The sequence below is a fragment of the Trypanosoma brucei genome, chromosome 10 (genome assembly GCF_000210295.1).
Source record: "Trypanosoma brucei gambiense DAL972 chromosome 10, complete sequence".
Lineage (NCBI taxonomy): Eukaryota > Euglenozoa > Kinetoplastea > Trypanosomatida > Trypanosomatidae > Trypanosoma > Trypanosoma brucei.
In genome coordinates, this window is record NC_026743.1 from 3,025,067 (window position 1) to 3,039,194 (window position 14,128).

Genomic DNA, 14,128 nt, shown 5'->3' on the forward strand with positions numbered 1-14,128 from the left:
CTCTTCACAATCTAATTCTACCACCCCCGTTGGTGCTAACAAACTGAGCCCTTGTGGAGTAGAGCAGAACGAAAAGAAAGTGGGGAAAAAGATATTTGGAACAATCGTAGGAGTAACCTTTGTTACACTCAGGAAGAATGGGGAGATCTAACGAAGTAGGACCTTTGCTTGCACTTTCTCCGATAGCGCATCTCTCCTTTCGTTACTCACGCTCCCTATTTTATCTCCTTCCTCAGCGATCGTTTTTCTTCAGGTGGCCATCAAAACAGAATGCACACTGCGCTAGGGTCTGGGAACCGTGGTCCAATAACCGTAACACCCACACTCGCTCCACGCGGCAACCGAACAAGGCCCGCGGTGGGGATAATTACCATCTTACGGGTGGTAGTAGCAACACTTCCCACTTTATTACTTCTAATAGAGACTATGGGATAACCCCACCGAAGCCGATCCCTACGTAAGCATAACTATACAACAGAGAACCCCCTCTCGACCGCCCACACGTTGCAACAGCCATTCAAGAATGGCTCTGTAACCTGGTGCACGCGTGACCACCCTCCCACGTGAGTTCACTTCTCCTCGCCCACCGTTGTCTTTTAGTTGACATTTGTGCTTATTCCTACGGGTGCGAGTGTTGGTTTCGGCGGCACCAACGACAGCTTCCCTTCCGTATCTTTCTGGCACTGTTCATCCAGCCAGTGCTTCCTTTGAGTCTGTACCTCGAGTTCGCGGCGGCGCACCGCCAGCATCGCAGCCTTCCGCCGCCACCAGGAAAAGTTTTCGTAGAAGAATCGATCCTCCAGGTGGAAATCTTCCGTCTGCCCACCGTTACTCCAGGGCGCACCGATTGGCGCATTCGCATAGGGCCAGAAACGAATCCCCGTCTGGTCCATGAGGCACGTGCGCCACTCCCACTCTTCATCACGACAAAAAAAAAGTGCCCGTGCCGGCTCCGTCATGTGGCATTTCAACAACGTAGCACTCTGCTGCGGGCAGAGGCGGAAGGATGCTTCACTTGCTTGCATGAAAGATGTGACCGTTTGCACGTCTTCTTCCACACATTTCAGTGGGTTTGCACGCCAGTAGTAGCAGTCACGGCTGGCACTGACAGCGTCCTGGAGTGATGGTAGTGCCTGGTACAGGGGTGCAAATGCTCGGAGGACGGGGGCCGGAATGCCATCGCGGAAAATACCTTCCAGTGGTTTTGTGAATTGGTCCATACGCTTATAAGGGACTACTTCCTCTGTGCCACCAAATAACCTATTTCTCTTTCTCAATTGTTCCTCGTCAAAAACAAGACCCCTTAGCTTGTTCCTATAAAACCTCGCGTTGCTACTTCCTTCGTTGTTCGCACGTTCACCTCCTTGGCAGCGGGGTGGTGCACTGGTTCGGTCTAAAAGCCTTATGAGCAGACAACGAAGCAACTGCAAACCGCTAGACAAACCACTCGGTAACTTTGGTGCACAAGAACAACGGGATGAAGAAAGCAGAGAGGAAAAAACAAAAACTTTTACACTACACGATTGCCTACGTACCCACACAAGTTAAGATCGCTGGTGTACGCCTCCATGCGCCCTGCAAAGTTAGGACACGTGGTTACTCGTCGGGTTCCTCTATCAAGTACACTTGTTACAGTCAGCAACCGATCATTATGACAGCAAGTGAATGGGTAATTTAAGTATAAAATACGGCGGGGGAAGAATAGGCTATATGCTCCTATGTTCCTTCGCTCCTTCTGTTTCCTTTCCTTCTCCCTTCCTTGTCTCCTTTTTCTTCCCTCAACACCCCCAAGACTGTCGTCTATCCGGTCGTTACCGAAATTATCCACATAAAGCAATTGGCAATAACTTTTGCATCAATACTGTGCACAACACCATTTCACGAGAGCGTGTTTCGACAAGCGCACTTGCGCGCAGTCACGAAGGCAATAACACAATATTTATATAAAACATAAACGTAAGCAAAGATAGCGTCCAGAAAGCAACAATCGAAGAGAAGGATGAAGGAAGCAAAAAAAAAATTGAAACAAAAAAAAGACCAAAATATGCACGAGAGAGGGCGCGACTAAACCCCATCCCCATTGAAGTGAAAAAAGTCGCAAACCTTTTGAACAATCCTTGAAGCAATAATGAAAATGTTATACATCGAAAGATACGATGAATAGGGATAAAAGTGGTCAAAATTAACTTCAATACCGTTCCCTTTGGCTGACACTAATCCCGGGGAATGGAACATCTGAGCCCTCTAAGAAGACACGAACAAACACTTAAAGAAAAGAGCAAAGGGAGAAAAACATCCCATATTCGGTGTGGAAAACTACTCAAACGAAAAGTTGCCGTTGTGCGGTCAAATTACCCCTCAAACTGCCCTGACCCCCTCACCCATTTCTTTTAAAGTGCAGCCGTACGTACGCCACCCACTGTGTTTGCTCCCCATGCACTTCCATATTCCGCCCTCCTAAACAAACGAATACCATGAGGTGGAGGGAGGGGGGGGGGCAGAACTGTAGTATGCACAGAGGTGCTCAACCGAATTGTCCGTCCAGCACACCCCAAAGCCTTTACACAAACCTCACTTGCCCTCTCCCAAACTCACGTTCCACCGTCGTTGCTGCTTTACCCTCAAGACGCTTCTTCCTCCCTTCTACAGTCCAGCTGCATTACTTTGTTCGACCGAATCCACCACATCACCTTCACCTCGTTTAACCACAATTTATAACAAAATGAAAATCGAAATTCTTCCTTCTTTACAACTATACCACTGAAGCTTTTCTTCCCTCCATATTTTTTTAAACCTACCCTTACGCATCCGCGGTACATCGGATGAGGCAACAACACGCAACAACCGTATAATTTTCCAATTATAAGCATCCTCTCGAAGCCTCCGAATATCATACCTGGGAGCTGAGAGGCACTGTGGGCATATGCAGAAGTGTAGACACAGGTCCTCGGCAGACGGGGCACTTGGGTGTGTGCCGCACCAACTCCTCCGCACAGTTTTTGCAAAGACACATATGTCGACAGGGAATCACGGCGGTGTCTTTGGGCAATGTAAGGCAGATAACGCATAGTCCGTCATCATCATCACCTTGACCACTGGCTGACGAACCTACAACCACCTCAGGCTGTGCACCAACAACACAATTCTCCTCGCAGGCGCCGTAGAGATTTTCTACAACGTACGCCGATCCACCGGAGGTCACGACTTGGCTTATGACACGCTGCTTCACGTTTTCCGCGAGGTCCACAGTGGTGTGCTCCGTGTGTTCTGTGAAAACAGATGACGGTTCTGCACTAGCACCGCTGCCTGAGACGTTGGACTTTTTTATTCGGTAACGCAGGACAACAACGCAGGGTAGTTGTTTGGGATATTGTGGATTGTAAACGCGTTCTATTTCGTCTAAGTTGGATGCATCGACGACCACACTGACGTCCTTAGTTGTTTGAGAGCCCTCCAGTGAAATGCGAGGGGGTTCCATCTTGGGTTTGTTTGGCATATAGTACACGTCACCGTTTTTCACACACATTCTTACACCGGTGTGAACTTCGTACGTTAATGAGGCGGTAGAGCTTATAATAGAAAAGTTTAACGTACTCGTAGCGGGATCGTACCTCACAGAAAGGGGGTCCACGGTCGCCAACATCTTCAAAATCTGACCCTCCTGAACACCGTATTGAGAAGCACCACCACTAGGGGAATTGGGCATCTGAACTGATGGTGGTGCTGGTGCCGCCGGCGGTGCATTCAACGGCTGATTTGGATATTGGCCAGCCAAGTGCGGTGGCATGTGCAGAGGTGGCGGTGCACTACCAGACACACGATTTGGTGGCCGATTATTCCGATTGGCCGACGAGCTCCCCCCCATCTTATTGGCCTTCCTTCGAAACCTTCCCTAAATACGAACTTCTCAGTAAGTTGCTCGCCTTCCGTAACGAGCTAACTTATAGGTGTGGTTGCTGATGTAGTTATTTTTCCCTGTTATTAGTCCCTTCTTCCCGCTCACTGGATGCACCCAAAATTTAGGCTTTGTAGCACCCTCCCTACTGTCTCTGCTTACCTCCCACCTCTGTTACAACGCCTGCACTACCGCTTCTTTTGCCCTCTTACTATTCCTTAATGTATGTGTATATATGTGCGCAGACCTTTCGGTAAGGCACTCTCTGATTATTATCACCCTCTTGACGGCAGCCGCACCCTCGCGTATATTTGGTGTGCTCACACTTGTTTTATCCCCAACACGATTTCCGCAGGACACAACTAAGAAGGTAAGCATCGAAAGAAAAGAGAAGACATAGTAACCCAGCATAAGCAAACAGTAACACAAGGGGGAACATAGCAGAAAAATAATTGCATGTCTGTTCGCTCGTTCACCAAAGCAAACGCAGGAGCTCAACAACTCAAAGCTGAAGGGGGAATCACAGGTAGCCATAGTGCCGTACTGCCCCCGACCCCCGTTTCACCACAGTAACTTTGTTTTGACTTGCGGATCGACTTGAAGGCGCTGCCGATGCACCAGGACAGTGACTTTCTTCTTTGCCGGGTTTCCCCTGAAGCCTTTTCTGATTTCCAGGTGAGGCAGAAACTGCCTGGTGACGCGAAGTACGTGAACACCCGGAGCGCTTGTGTAGCATGTGTGCCTTTATCGCTGTTAACTCCTCCTCAAGTGCGGCAAAACGCTCACTATCGAGCGATAATGCCCTCGGCGCGCCGGCGACGTTCGGCATATCACCCGCTGTCAACAGCCTACCTGGGTTAGGGGGCTCCACGGCGACGGTTTCCACAGCCTCTGCGCGCGGGTCCGGTGGCTGGCCCGCAACTGCTTGTCGCCGCCGACATTGCTGGGAACATTCCAGAGCGGTGCGGTACGCTTCGCGGAGCTGGGCCTTCAGCAATGAGTTCAGATCAACAAGAGACTGCTTTTCACTAGTCAGCGCGTCTACATCCCGACGCGTCAGCTCCAGTTCCTTTGCAAGATTGTCACGCTCACGAAGCAAACCTCTGGCATCTTGCTCCAGTTGCAGGCACCGGTGCCGCAAAGACTCAACCTTCCGTGCCAGCGTTCCGTCCTTGTGCGCGAGGCGTTTTCCCATCACCACCCTCTGTCCTCCGAATCCTGCACCTCTCCCTCTATTGCTGCTACTGCTACGATCACTACTATCGTCCTCATGTGCAGCTGGTTTATCTGATGGTAATCTATTTTTCTTATTCCCACATAGCGGCTGTTGTTGTTTTCGGCGGTCGCTGTCCCCTCTGGATAAGCAGCCGCATGCAACCTCACTAGTTTGATGTCGGCGCACGCCTACGTTTTGTTGCTCCAAGAAAACAGCCCCTGTTGAGCGCAAACGCAACACCTCTATTCGATGACGGGACACCTCTTCCTCTCTCTCGCGCAAGGTACTACGCAATTGATCGTTGTCCTCCCGTGCTCGCAGCAAATCCTCCTGCAGCTCCCGAACGCGGTGCTGCATCTCCTTTGCAGTCTTCACTGCGGGGTCATTTTGTAATTCTATGGCGAAAGATGAAACCTGCTCACGTATTGCTGCGTTGGCCCTCTCGAGATCGAGAACCTTCCGCTCAAGTGTTTCTTTATCGCATCGTAGCGCCTCAATAAGCGCCCGGTGACCATTGGCGTCCTCCACTAAGCGATACTGCTCTTCAACAGCGTGCCGTGCCGCCTCACTGGCATGCAACTCCCGCGTGAGCCGCGCCACCTCCGCTTGTGCACGCTCTTGAGAATCTAACATGCGGCGCTGCTGCATCTGCAGCTCTGCGTGTGCAAGCTCCACATCACGGCTAGCAGCAATCGTTTTCTCATCTGCAAGTTGCTGGACCTCAAGAGCACGGGCAGCAGTGATTTTCTCTTCTTCACGACTCTGCTGCAGCTCCCGCCGAAGACGCTCCACTTCGCTGTGTTGTTGCAAGTGTTCTCTCTGAAGGCCGTCACACCGATCCTGGTACTCCCTCACGCGGCACATGGCTTCCTTTTTCGCCTCGAGGGCAATCCCCAAATCACATTCTAGCTGTTGCAATCGCAAGGCGAATTGACGTTGCGTCTCGTCCATGTTGCGGCGCTGCTCCTCTATTTGTGCTGCAGCCTGGTCATACTGCTCCTGGGCCCTCCGGTTCTCGTTAATGAAGTGTCGGGTATCTTCATCACGCTGAAATTGTGTTGTCTGCAAACGGTCTTGTAACTCAGTTAGCTCCCTTTGAAGCCGACCACATTCCGCTTCTAGTGTGGAAACTCGCTGCACATGCTGACGAACAGTGTCTTCAGCCGTGGTGATGCCGTGATTCATAGTTGCTCTGCATTCAGCCAGTTTTTGCTCGTATTTTTGTTTCTGATCGGCAGCACTTGCAGTGGTCGATTGAAATCGGTGTTGCAGGAGTTCGTGCTCTTGTTTCAATAGGGAGAGTGCCCTGGACGTCTCACCCAAACGACCTTCATTTTCTACCTTCTCACGCTGTAAGGCATCCATCGCATCAACGGACGCGCGGAGCTCCGCTTCTAGCCTATTAACCTGCTGCCTCCACCCTTCCTCCACCTCTGTTGCCAACATTTGCCCCTTTGTCGCCAACTCTGCTCGAGCGTCATCAAGTGCCTTGAAGCGTCTTAGGTACTCATCATGTAGTCGCTGCTTCTCCTTCTCCATTAAAATACCCTTGTTATGAACATCCTCTTTCAACTGCTTTTCCCTCAGTTCATAAGCCCCCTGCATCTGCTGCAACGCTCGCTCCTTTTCCTCCTCCACCTCACGAAGCCTCTGCCCCAGTCGCTGTGCCTGCTGCTCTGACTCTTCCAAACGCTTTGCTGTAAGGGCGTCGTCTGACCTGTGACGCTTCAGTTCACTGTAAAGTGACTGTACCTGTGTTGCCGCCTCTGCGAGCGCCGCATCTCGGTCCTTTATGAGGTTGTAGTTGAATTTGTAGTCTTCCTCTGTCTTCAGCAACTGCATACGAACGGCTTCCAGCTCCTCCTCACGCTGCCTCAATGCATGTTCCAGTGTTGAGATTCGTTGCTCTACGGCGCTGCGGAGCTCATACTGTTTTCGCTCGATCTCTTCGTACTCTGCAGCTGCATACGAAGAGATTGGTGATGCATCTTCTCCTGATACGCCGACTGACGCAGAAGTAGCCGTTGTGCCATGCGTTGTCGACTGCATCACCATAGGGCTATAAATTACGGCACCGCTACTGAAAGACTGGAGACGCTTCGCTGGCGACGACGAAGATGGTGTACGTATCGGCTCATGCTGGACGGGCTGGGCAACATTATGCATGTCCATGGCCTCCCCCATCTTTCGACGCGAACCGAAATTTCGCGTTACCCCGCACGCACCTCAGTCCCACAGTTGGTGCCAATGTCTCTAAGGCAGTGTGAGTAAGCGAGAAAGAAACAGATATAAAGGGCTAGTGACGGTGAAAGCGGAATGAAAGCAACGGTTTAAAACAACTCATTTATTCACGGACAGGGGGGGGAACGAAATGATATTGTGTTCTTCCTGCAAAACTTTGCCCTTATACACTTAGAAAACAGCAAAATGGTTAGTGAATATATAGAGGCAGGAAAATAAACTGAACTAAGCTATCACGCAACGGTTAGCACCTCAAACATATTCTAAAACAAAAATTGGGGAAGAGATAGGGGGTAATGCCTTGGAGAAAGCAACAAAAGTTTCTGAGCGAACAAAACGGAGCAAGCTGATACTCTAACCCTCTCAGCAGGCACACCCGCCTTCCTTTTTCTGTTGACGCGTCGGGGGCTCCAGACGTTGCGCACCACGAGGTCCAGACAAAGAGCCGGGACCTGAATTTGCACCCAAACCGTGCTCAAGAAGAAGCCGCGCAAGTTTTGCAAAAACCTCTTCCACGTTCACGTTTTCTTTGGCAGAGACCTCAAAGAAACCGTTGACATCCTCCTCTTGAGCCACTGCTGCACCGTCCTCGTACGACACCTGTCGCAAAGACTCCATGTCCTTCTTATTTCCCACCAAGATGATGAGAAGAGTTGGGTCTGCATTGGCTCGCAACTCTCGCATCCACATTTGCGCTTTTTTAAGACTCTCTGCGCTCGTTATATCGTACACCACAAGTGCGCCACACGCTCCACGGTAGTAGATGGGAGCGAGAGAGCGGTAGCGCTCCTGCCCTGCTGTATCCCATATTTCGAATTTGATTGTCCCACTAGTGGCATTTGCTACTGCGCCCCCGCCACCGGATTGTGAAGTTGCCGATACCGTAACGCTTCGCGAGAGGAAGGCGGCGCCAATAGTGGTTTCTTGGTTCGAGGAGAACTCGTTGCGCGCAAACCGTAGAGCAATGGAACTCTTTCCTACTGCACTCTCCCCGAGCAAAACAGTTTTGGCGGTTATTGCATCCTGTCGTTTGTATGGTGTCGCTGACACCGACATATTTACAAGTGGTAACTTATCACCGTTTTTTTTCTGCACTCCTTTTTTTTGTTTTCCACGCCCTTCGCTTATTTTTTGATTTTTGAGACTCACTTCCCTTACCTACCTCCTAAGGTCTTTGCGACAAACTACTCTCCTAGCTTTTGTTGCTCTCTTCTACGTCGTTTTGGCTTGCTTACACGCTTATGGAGCAGTGAGGGTATTGCCAGTCCCAAAGCACAACGTAAAGAATACACAAAGGGGAGAAATATGCAAAGGGAATCAACAACACGAGAAAAAAAAAAAAACAGGAGTAGTCAGGTCACCCACAGGGACTAAAAAAATCATCACCTCCACCCACCCGTCCGCCAACGGCGCTATCTCAAGTACCTTACATACTTAATGTGTATCCGTGGCGCGCGACGGCCCACTGTTACGGTGCCACAACTTCAGGTTTTCCCAAGCCATTTCCAGTTCGTAGCTAATTTGCAGTCCACAGACTAGGCTTGAAAGGGGTCCACAACTTCCTTAATTATAACACGACCACTGCCACAACGAGTATCCAAAACTACACCGAACCGTCCGCTCACAGGTCCACATGGTATCGCTCTCAACGATTATTACGAACAGATAAATCCGCCAACGACGCGGCAGCCTCAACTAATCACATACACCAACAGCCACTCTTCTTACGCCCCCTCTCCTCAGATTTCTTCTTTAAAAGTTTCAACAGTTCTTTCTGCACGGTACCCGACACAGAGTCCTCTGTTCCTATATATGCGATCGTTCCCCCGGAGATACCTGCTACCTCCAATGTGTCAGAAAACGATGGTGAACTGACACACAACCCGTTTGGTCCGTTTCCTCGCTTCACCACATGCAGGCGCCATGGCCTCTTTGATGAGCTTACGCTACGGCTTTCCAATTCCGCCTGACTTAAAGTAGAATCCACCATACGGCCGACAACAGTGGTGGGTGTAAAGTGTATAAAAAATGGAGACACCCCGAACCCCTCAGCAAATACAACTAGAGGTGTCACACAACCCTCAGTTGGTCTTCCAAAGGCCGTGCGTTCGGTGTTACGTGGGCCGTACTTTGCATTTGAGGCCACAGTTGGATAGCTTGGGGTCGGCCTTGACTCAGGAACGGGTTGCCGCACATGCATTCGCTTGCAGCGGTGGCTCTGTGGAGCACGGTGCTCAACGCAGTACGTATTTCCACAATCATCACAGATTATAGTGACATGCTCATTTTTTTGGCACTCCCGATAGCTGCAGCGGTTCGACTGTCCTTCTTTTGTCCCTGGAGATTGAGAAGGCTGGCAACCACTTGTAGTGTGACGCGCCATCGCTTCCGCTGCTGATTGCCCGCAATATTCGAGTTGAACCACCATACCACAGCGCTCGCAACGAAGTGGTTGAACGCCAAATGCACAACAGTTGTGACTACCCACTGATGTGTGCTCGGGGCAGAACATCTCACCACAAAAACCACATCGAGCGGCAAGGAAGCTGATGTGCCCACAGCCGCTAAAGGTGCACCGTTTGCTTTCGTCGTCACAAACGCCAACTTGCATCGCCGCTCCCCCAATCCACCTTCACTACCACTTTAAAGTGATCGGACAGAAGAAACTAGGGAAAGAAATCAAGTGCGCACAGTGCACTTCCATATGAACCGTGATAGGGGTAACCCTGTCAATTGCATAACAACATGGTAAGAACAAACGCACATTTTAAGCACTTAGGCTTTTATTAATTAACAAGCATCAATTTTCTTCATTCTCCCTTTTCAAGGATCACGCACGTCTGGCGGGCACGCCCGTTCTTCAGAAGTAATACCCAAAAAGCTTAAAAGCCCAAATGCGCGAAGCGATACGTCAATAGCTACCTCCAATTTCGTACGGCTCAACGTCCCGCTCAACCACCAGGGGCCTTCCCTGTGAGCAAGCTTACCACCCTCCAACCCCAGTAGAACGCCACCAACCACGACACACTCATTTAAAAGTTCTTGTACCTTCAACATGCCCTCGCCCTCTCCGTCCCTCAAAGCGAGCAAGTCCTTAAGAGAGTTGGTAGAACGCAAAAAAGAAGAGCCCTTGTCCAGATCGCCGTCCGTTGTGGAAGCATCTTGACATAGAACACAGCGCCACTGTTCGTGCAGCCAAACAAAACCGTTAGAAAGTAGATCCTTGACTACCTGCGGGTGGTGGTCAGCGTTGATGACTATTTTTCGCGCATGCGCAATAGAGGAAAGGTACGAAGCAGACTCGACGACTGCCCGCCACCGACAGGTGGCATCCCAAAGAAACTTCCCGTCATAAGCCTCGAATGCACGGACCCCAGCCGAAACAATCTCCACCCCTGGACCCTTGTACGGGCGCGTTCCGAACAGCATGCGCGCCGCTGCGAGCGTCATGAGCACAATCCTACGGTACGGTCCACCATTTGGATTTAGGTGATAAACCGGCACTAGGCCAAATTTTGAATCTCCACGACGATCCTCCCTGTGTTGCAAACCACCTTGCTCCCTTTCCTCCTCACCATAGTAGTGAAAAGAATCCCCATCGTTGCGGTCGATACCATAAAAGTCAGTAATGTTACACCACACTTCATCCTCCTTAGCAACTTGTAACCACAGCTTGCCTTTCATCCAATGATTTAGTTTTCTGATCTGTACTGGAGGTGAGACAGGAACTGGTCCGCTCAGCTTACGAAAAGCAGCAATGAAAAATCCGCCAGTATCGTCCTTGTGCGGTAACACGCGAAGAACTTTTCGGCCATCATATGAATTAGGTAATGCGCTATTGCGGAGATGAGTTGTATCCGGTGAAAGAAGTCCACCAAAAGAGTGCAATTGAACTCCGCATTCCCTCAATATAGAAGAAACGTCAAGTAGTTCCACTGCATCCCCAAAAAGTTCCAAACCAGCACACACAACTTCTTCATCTTCTTTCGGTTGCAAGCTACACGTGCTGTAGACAAGAATGCCATCCGTCTCCAACAAGTCCAAACCACGCCGAAGTAAAGCCCGCTGTGTTGGTAAAAGCGACTTCACGTAACCGGCACTCCATGAGCTTGCCAGTGACGGCTCTTTACGCAAAGTACCATCTCCACTGCAAGGAACATCGCAAATCACTCGATCAAAGCGTCTCTCTCCGAGGTACATGTCCCCTTGTGTTGTAGGACACAATAAGCGTGGCCACTGCACGGCATCACAACGTGTACAAATAACATTGGGGGCGTGATATCTCTTCAAACGAGCGGGTAAAGTCTGTGTGGCCTTTACACGATCTTTTTCGTTTGCAACCATTACACCAGAAGAAACCGCCGAGCTGTTCCACCCGTTTTTCAACATTTCATCGAGAGCTTGCAACGTTTTGCTCCCAGGTGCAGCACACATATCCAACACGGTGTGGTGCGGTTGAATTCCAGCGACGATCACCGGTAAAGCGGAGACAACTTCCTGAAAGGATACAGCGCTTGCCGCATGAAGAGTTCGGCATATATGTTCAACGTAAGAGTCCGCGTGATACGCTGCATGTGAACAACCAAAAAATGCCACGCTGGTGGGCATAAGAGGGACCACTGGTCGCAGCACTGAGCTCACTGTAGGATCATTTTTTAAAAACTCATTAGCAATAGAAACCATTACCCGCTCGTTTCGATGCACCCGCAATGTCATCGGAAGCGGTGACGTAGCACACGTAAGAAACTCGCACCATTCCTTACCAACATCAGCGCCGTTGGTGCACTCAAATAAGGATGCGAAACGGTCACCTTTGTAGTACTTCAGCAAAGGTGCATTCTCGTCCATGGGTATTTTACTGCCGACACCTCGACGACGGTCGTGGACGCTCAATGGTGCAGCTGCCTGATCGATAGCAAAGCACAATTCCGTAACGTCAATACAATCAGGTGTCGAGCGGCTACGGGGAATGCGCCGTGCAATTTCCCATAAGTCGCAACCACTTACACTGTCGCCAAGCTCCTTGCAAAGGCGAATGATGCCCTCGCCTTCGATAACAGGCGAAGCACCATCTCCATTGGACTCATCAACGCCCTCAGCCGCAGTTTGTTGGGTAGCAAACGACAGTAGAAAACGAAGTGGGGCAGATGGATCAAGTTGTGGAGAGACACGGGCGATGAGTGCAGACAGTGCGGGTGTTAGGGAGTTTCTCTGTCTTTTGCAGCGCTGTTTCGGTTTCCACATATTCGCAAGAGGTAAGAAGAAGCAGATATTCTTTGTATCCAAGTTCCTCCCGCACCAGTACACACGGACTCAGAAAAAATGAAGGATTTCGCCCAACCTCCACTTCGTTCACCCCTTCCCTTGTCCCCACTGACCCTGCTTCACTTTTATTCGATAACTCATTTCAAGCACACAGAAGGGAAAAAGAAAGCAGAGCGGTTCCCGCGCAACTTAGTTATGGGAGGTTTACTTCCAACCAACTGGGGCGATTGGAGCCGCACTACCGCACATTCAGTCGTTTTGGAGGGGAAACAAATGACACAAAAGAGACTTAACGGTGTAAGCACCCGTGGCTGAAAGTGTTTCTCGCTGTAAGAAGCACTTGAGGGTTAAACCTCCCAGAATTCTTTTCCCTCTTTATTCCTCACGTTGCGGTCAGCACCTTGACGCAGCAGATATCGGCCAAGTTCCTCGTTGTTATCCATTGAGGCATAAAACAACGCAGTATCACCACGGTAGTCTTGAAGGTTAATCCACCGCTTGTGCTCTACTTCAGTATGCCGTTTTCGACTCGCACCCACAAGCTCCTCAACAACATCCAGTGAGCCCCTACCAATTGCACGATGAAGTGCGGATTGCCCACGTTTGTTTGTATGGGCAATGAAAGCCCCAGACTGCAGCAGAAAACTGACAATGGTGAGTCTCCCACGGCTAGCTGCGTGAAGGAGTGGCGTGTTGCCACTGTTGTCAGGTTGGTTGACAACGGCAATGCGATGTTCAGCAAGAGGTTCTTCCGTGTTTACACTGGCTTCCCCGCGTTTACTATCCCAAAATAGCTGTTGTGCGACATTCCACCTCCTCTGCTCCGCTGCCTTCGACAAGATAGTGGTCAGAAACTGTATAGGAGCCCCAACCATGCACGCGGTCAAAAACGGAGACGCCCCGTCGTGGTCCACGCTGTAGACGAGAGCATGATATGGAGCACTCATGAGTTTCCCAGCTAGCGAGTAGCTCTGCATCGCCACTGCCCAATGGAGCGCTGTCCTTCCATCATCATCTTGGTGGCTCCATGCACCCCCAAAACTGTGTTGCGCCACTATGTGTGACTCAAAGCTGATGTTGGCTGCCTGACAGAAAAGGGTTGGACCTCCATCTTCATCTTCCTTCAAGTCACTGCTGGCGTCGATGACCACAGCGCGTCCAGGGCACAACCTTTTGAGGCACTCCAAAACAGCATCGATTTCGTCACTCTTGCATATTTCCGACAGGTGATCACTCATCCCACAGTTGGTCCCCCCTTTATTCCTACGGCGCGAGGCCCATTAACGTTAGTGACAACAAACAGTCAGAGAACGCGTGGGGAAAGATATGACAAAGGAAACGACATCAGCAGCACAGTTTTCCGTTTGAGTCGTGGAAGGGATCCCCAAAAGACAACACATCCTCATTTTCGCATTACAAAATACATCAGGAACACTACGATAAAGGTAAAGTAACACATGGACAAAGCACCGCAGGAAAAAAAAAAAAGAAACAAAACAAAATGCGATACA

At 50.3% G+C, this 14,128-nt stretch overlaps 8 protein-coding genes across 8 annotated transcripts; 1 reads left to right on the forward strand and 7 right to left on the reverse strand.

Annotated features, from left to right (window-relative positions):
• Nucleotides 1-137: 137 nt before the first annotated feature.
• On the forward strand, nucleotides 138-461 carry TbgDal_X15590 (hypothetical protein, unlikely; the record flags this gene model as incomplete). Its single annotated transcript, XM_011780422.1, has 1 exon — nucleotides 138-461. The coding sequence occupies one exon, from the start codon at nucleotides 138-140 to the stop codon at nucleotides 459-461; it is 324 nt and encodes a 107-aa protein (XP_011778724.1).
• Nucleotides 462-596: 135 nt separating this feature from the next.
• Nucleotides 597-1,220, reverse strand: TbgDal_X15600 (hypothetical protein, conserved; the record flags this gene model as incomplete). Its single annotated transcript, XM_011780423.1, has 1 exon — nucleotides 597-1,220. One exon carries the CDS (start codon nucleotides 1,218-1,220, stop codon nucleotides 597-599), a length of 624 nt encoding a protein of 207 aa, XP_011778725.1.
• Nucleotides 1,221-2,890: 1,670 nt separating this feature from the next.
• TbgDal_X15620 (hypothetical protein, conserved) lies at nucleotides 2,891-3,865 on the reverse strand (the record flags this gene model as incomplete). Its single annotated transcript, XM_011780424.1, has 1 exon — nucleotides 2,891-3,865. One exon carries the CDS (start codon nucleotides 3,863-3,865, stop codon nucleotides 2,891-2,893), a length of 975 nt encoding a protein of 324 aa, XP_011778726.1.
• Nucleotides 3,866-4,415: 550 nt separating this feature from the next.
• On the reverse strand, nucleotides 4,416-7,295 carry TbgDal_X15630 (hypothetical protein, conserved; the record flags this gene model as incomplete). The annotated part of the gene is made up of 1 exon (XM_011780425.1): nucleotides 4,416-7,295. One exon carries the CDS (start codon nucleotides 7,293-7,295, stop codon nucleotides 4,416-4,418), a length of 2,880 nt encoding a protein of 959 aa, XP_011778727.1.
• A 420-nt stretch (nucleotides 7,296-7,715) lies between these two features.
• On the reverse strand, nucleotides 7,716-8,408 carry TbgDal_X15640 (GTP binding protein, putative; the record flags this gene model as incomplete). Its single annotated transcript, XM_011780426.1, has 1 exon — nucleotides 7,716-8,408. One exon carries the CDS (start codon nucleotides 8,406-8,408, stop codon nucleotides 7,716-7,718), a length of 693 nt encoding a protein of 230 aa, XP_011778728.1.
• A 643-nt stretch (nucleotides 8,409-9,051) lies between these two features.
• Nucleotides 9,052-9,963, reverse strand: TbgDal_X15650 (hypothetical protein, conserved; the record flags this gene model as incomplete). Its single annotated transcript, XM_011780427.1, has 1 exon — nucleotides 9,052-9,963. The coding sequence occupies one exon, from the start codon at nucleotides 9,961-9,963 to the stop codon at nucleotides 9,052-9,054; it is 912 nt and encodes a 303-aa protein (XP_011778729.1).
• A 212-nt stretch (nucleotides 9,964-10,175) lies between these two features.
• On the reverse strand, nucleotides 10,176-12,596 carry TbgDal_X15660 (member of the NOL1/NOP2/sun family of proteins; the record flags this gene model as incomplete). The annotated part of the gene is made up of 1 exon (XM_011780428.1): nucleotides 10,176-12,596. One exon carries the CDS (start codon nucleotides 12,594-12,596, stop codon nucleotides 10,176-10,178), a length of 2,421 nt encoding a protein of 806 aa, XP_011778730.1.
• Nucleotides 12,597-12,964: 368 nt separating this feature from the next.
• TbgDal_X15670 (hypothetical protein, conserved) lies at nucleotides 12,965-13,855 on the reverse strand (the record flags this gene model as incomplete). The annotated part of the gene is made up of 1 exon (XM_011780429.1): nucleotides 12,965-13,855. One exon carries the CDS (start codon nucleotides 13,853-13,855, stop codon nucleotides 12,965-12,967), a length of 891 nt encoding a protein of 296 aa, XP_011778731.1.
• Nucleotides 13,856-14,128: the final 273 nt, after the last annotated feature.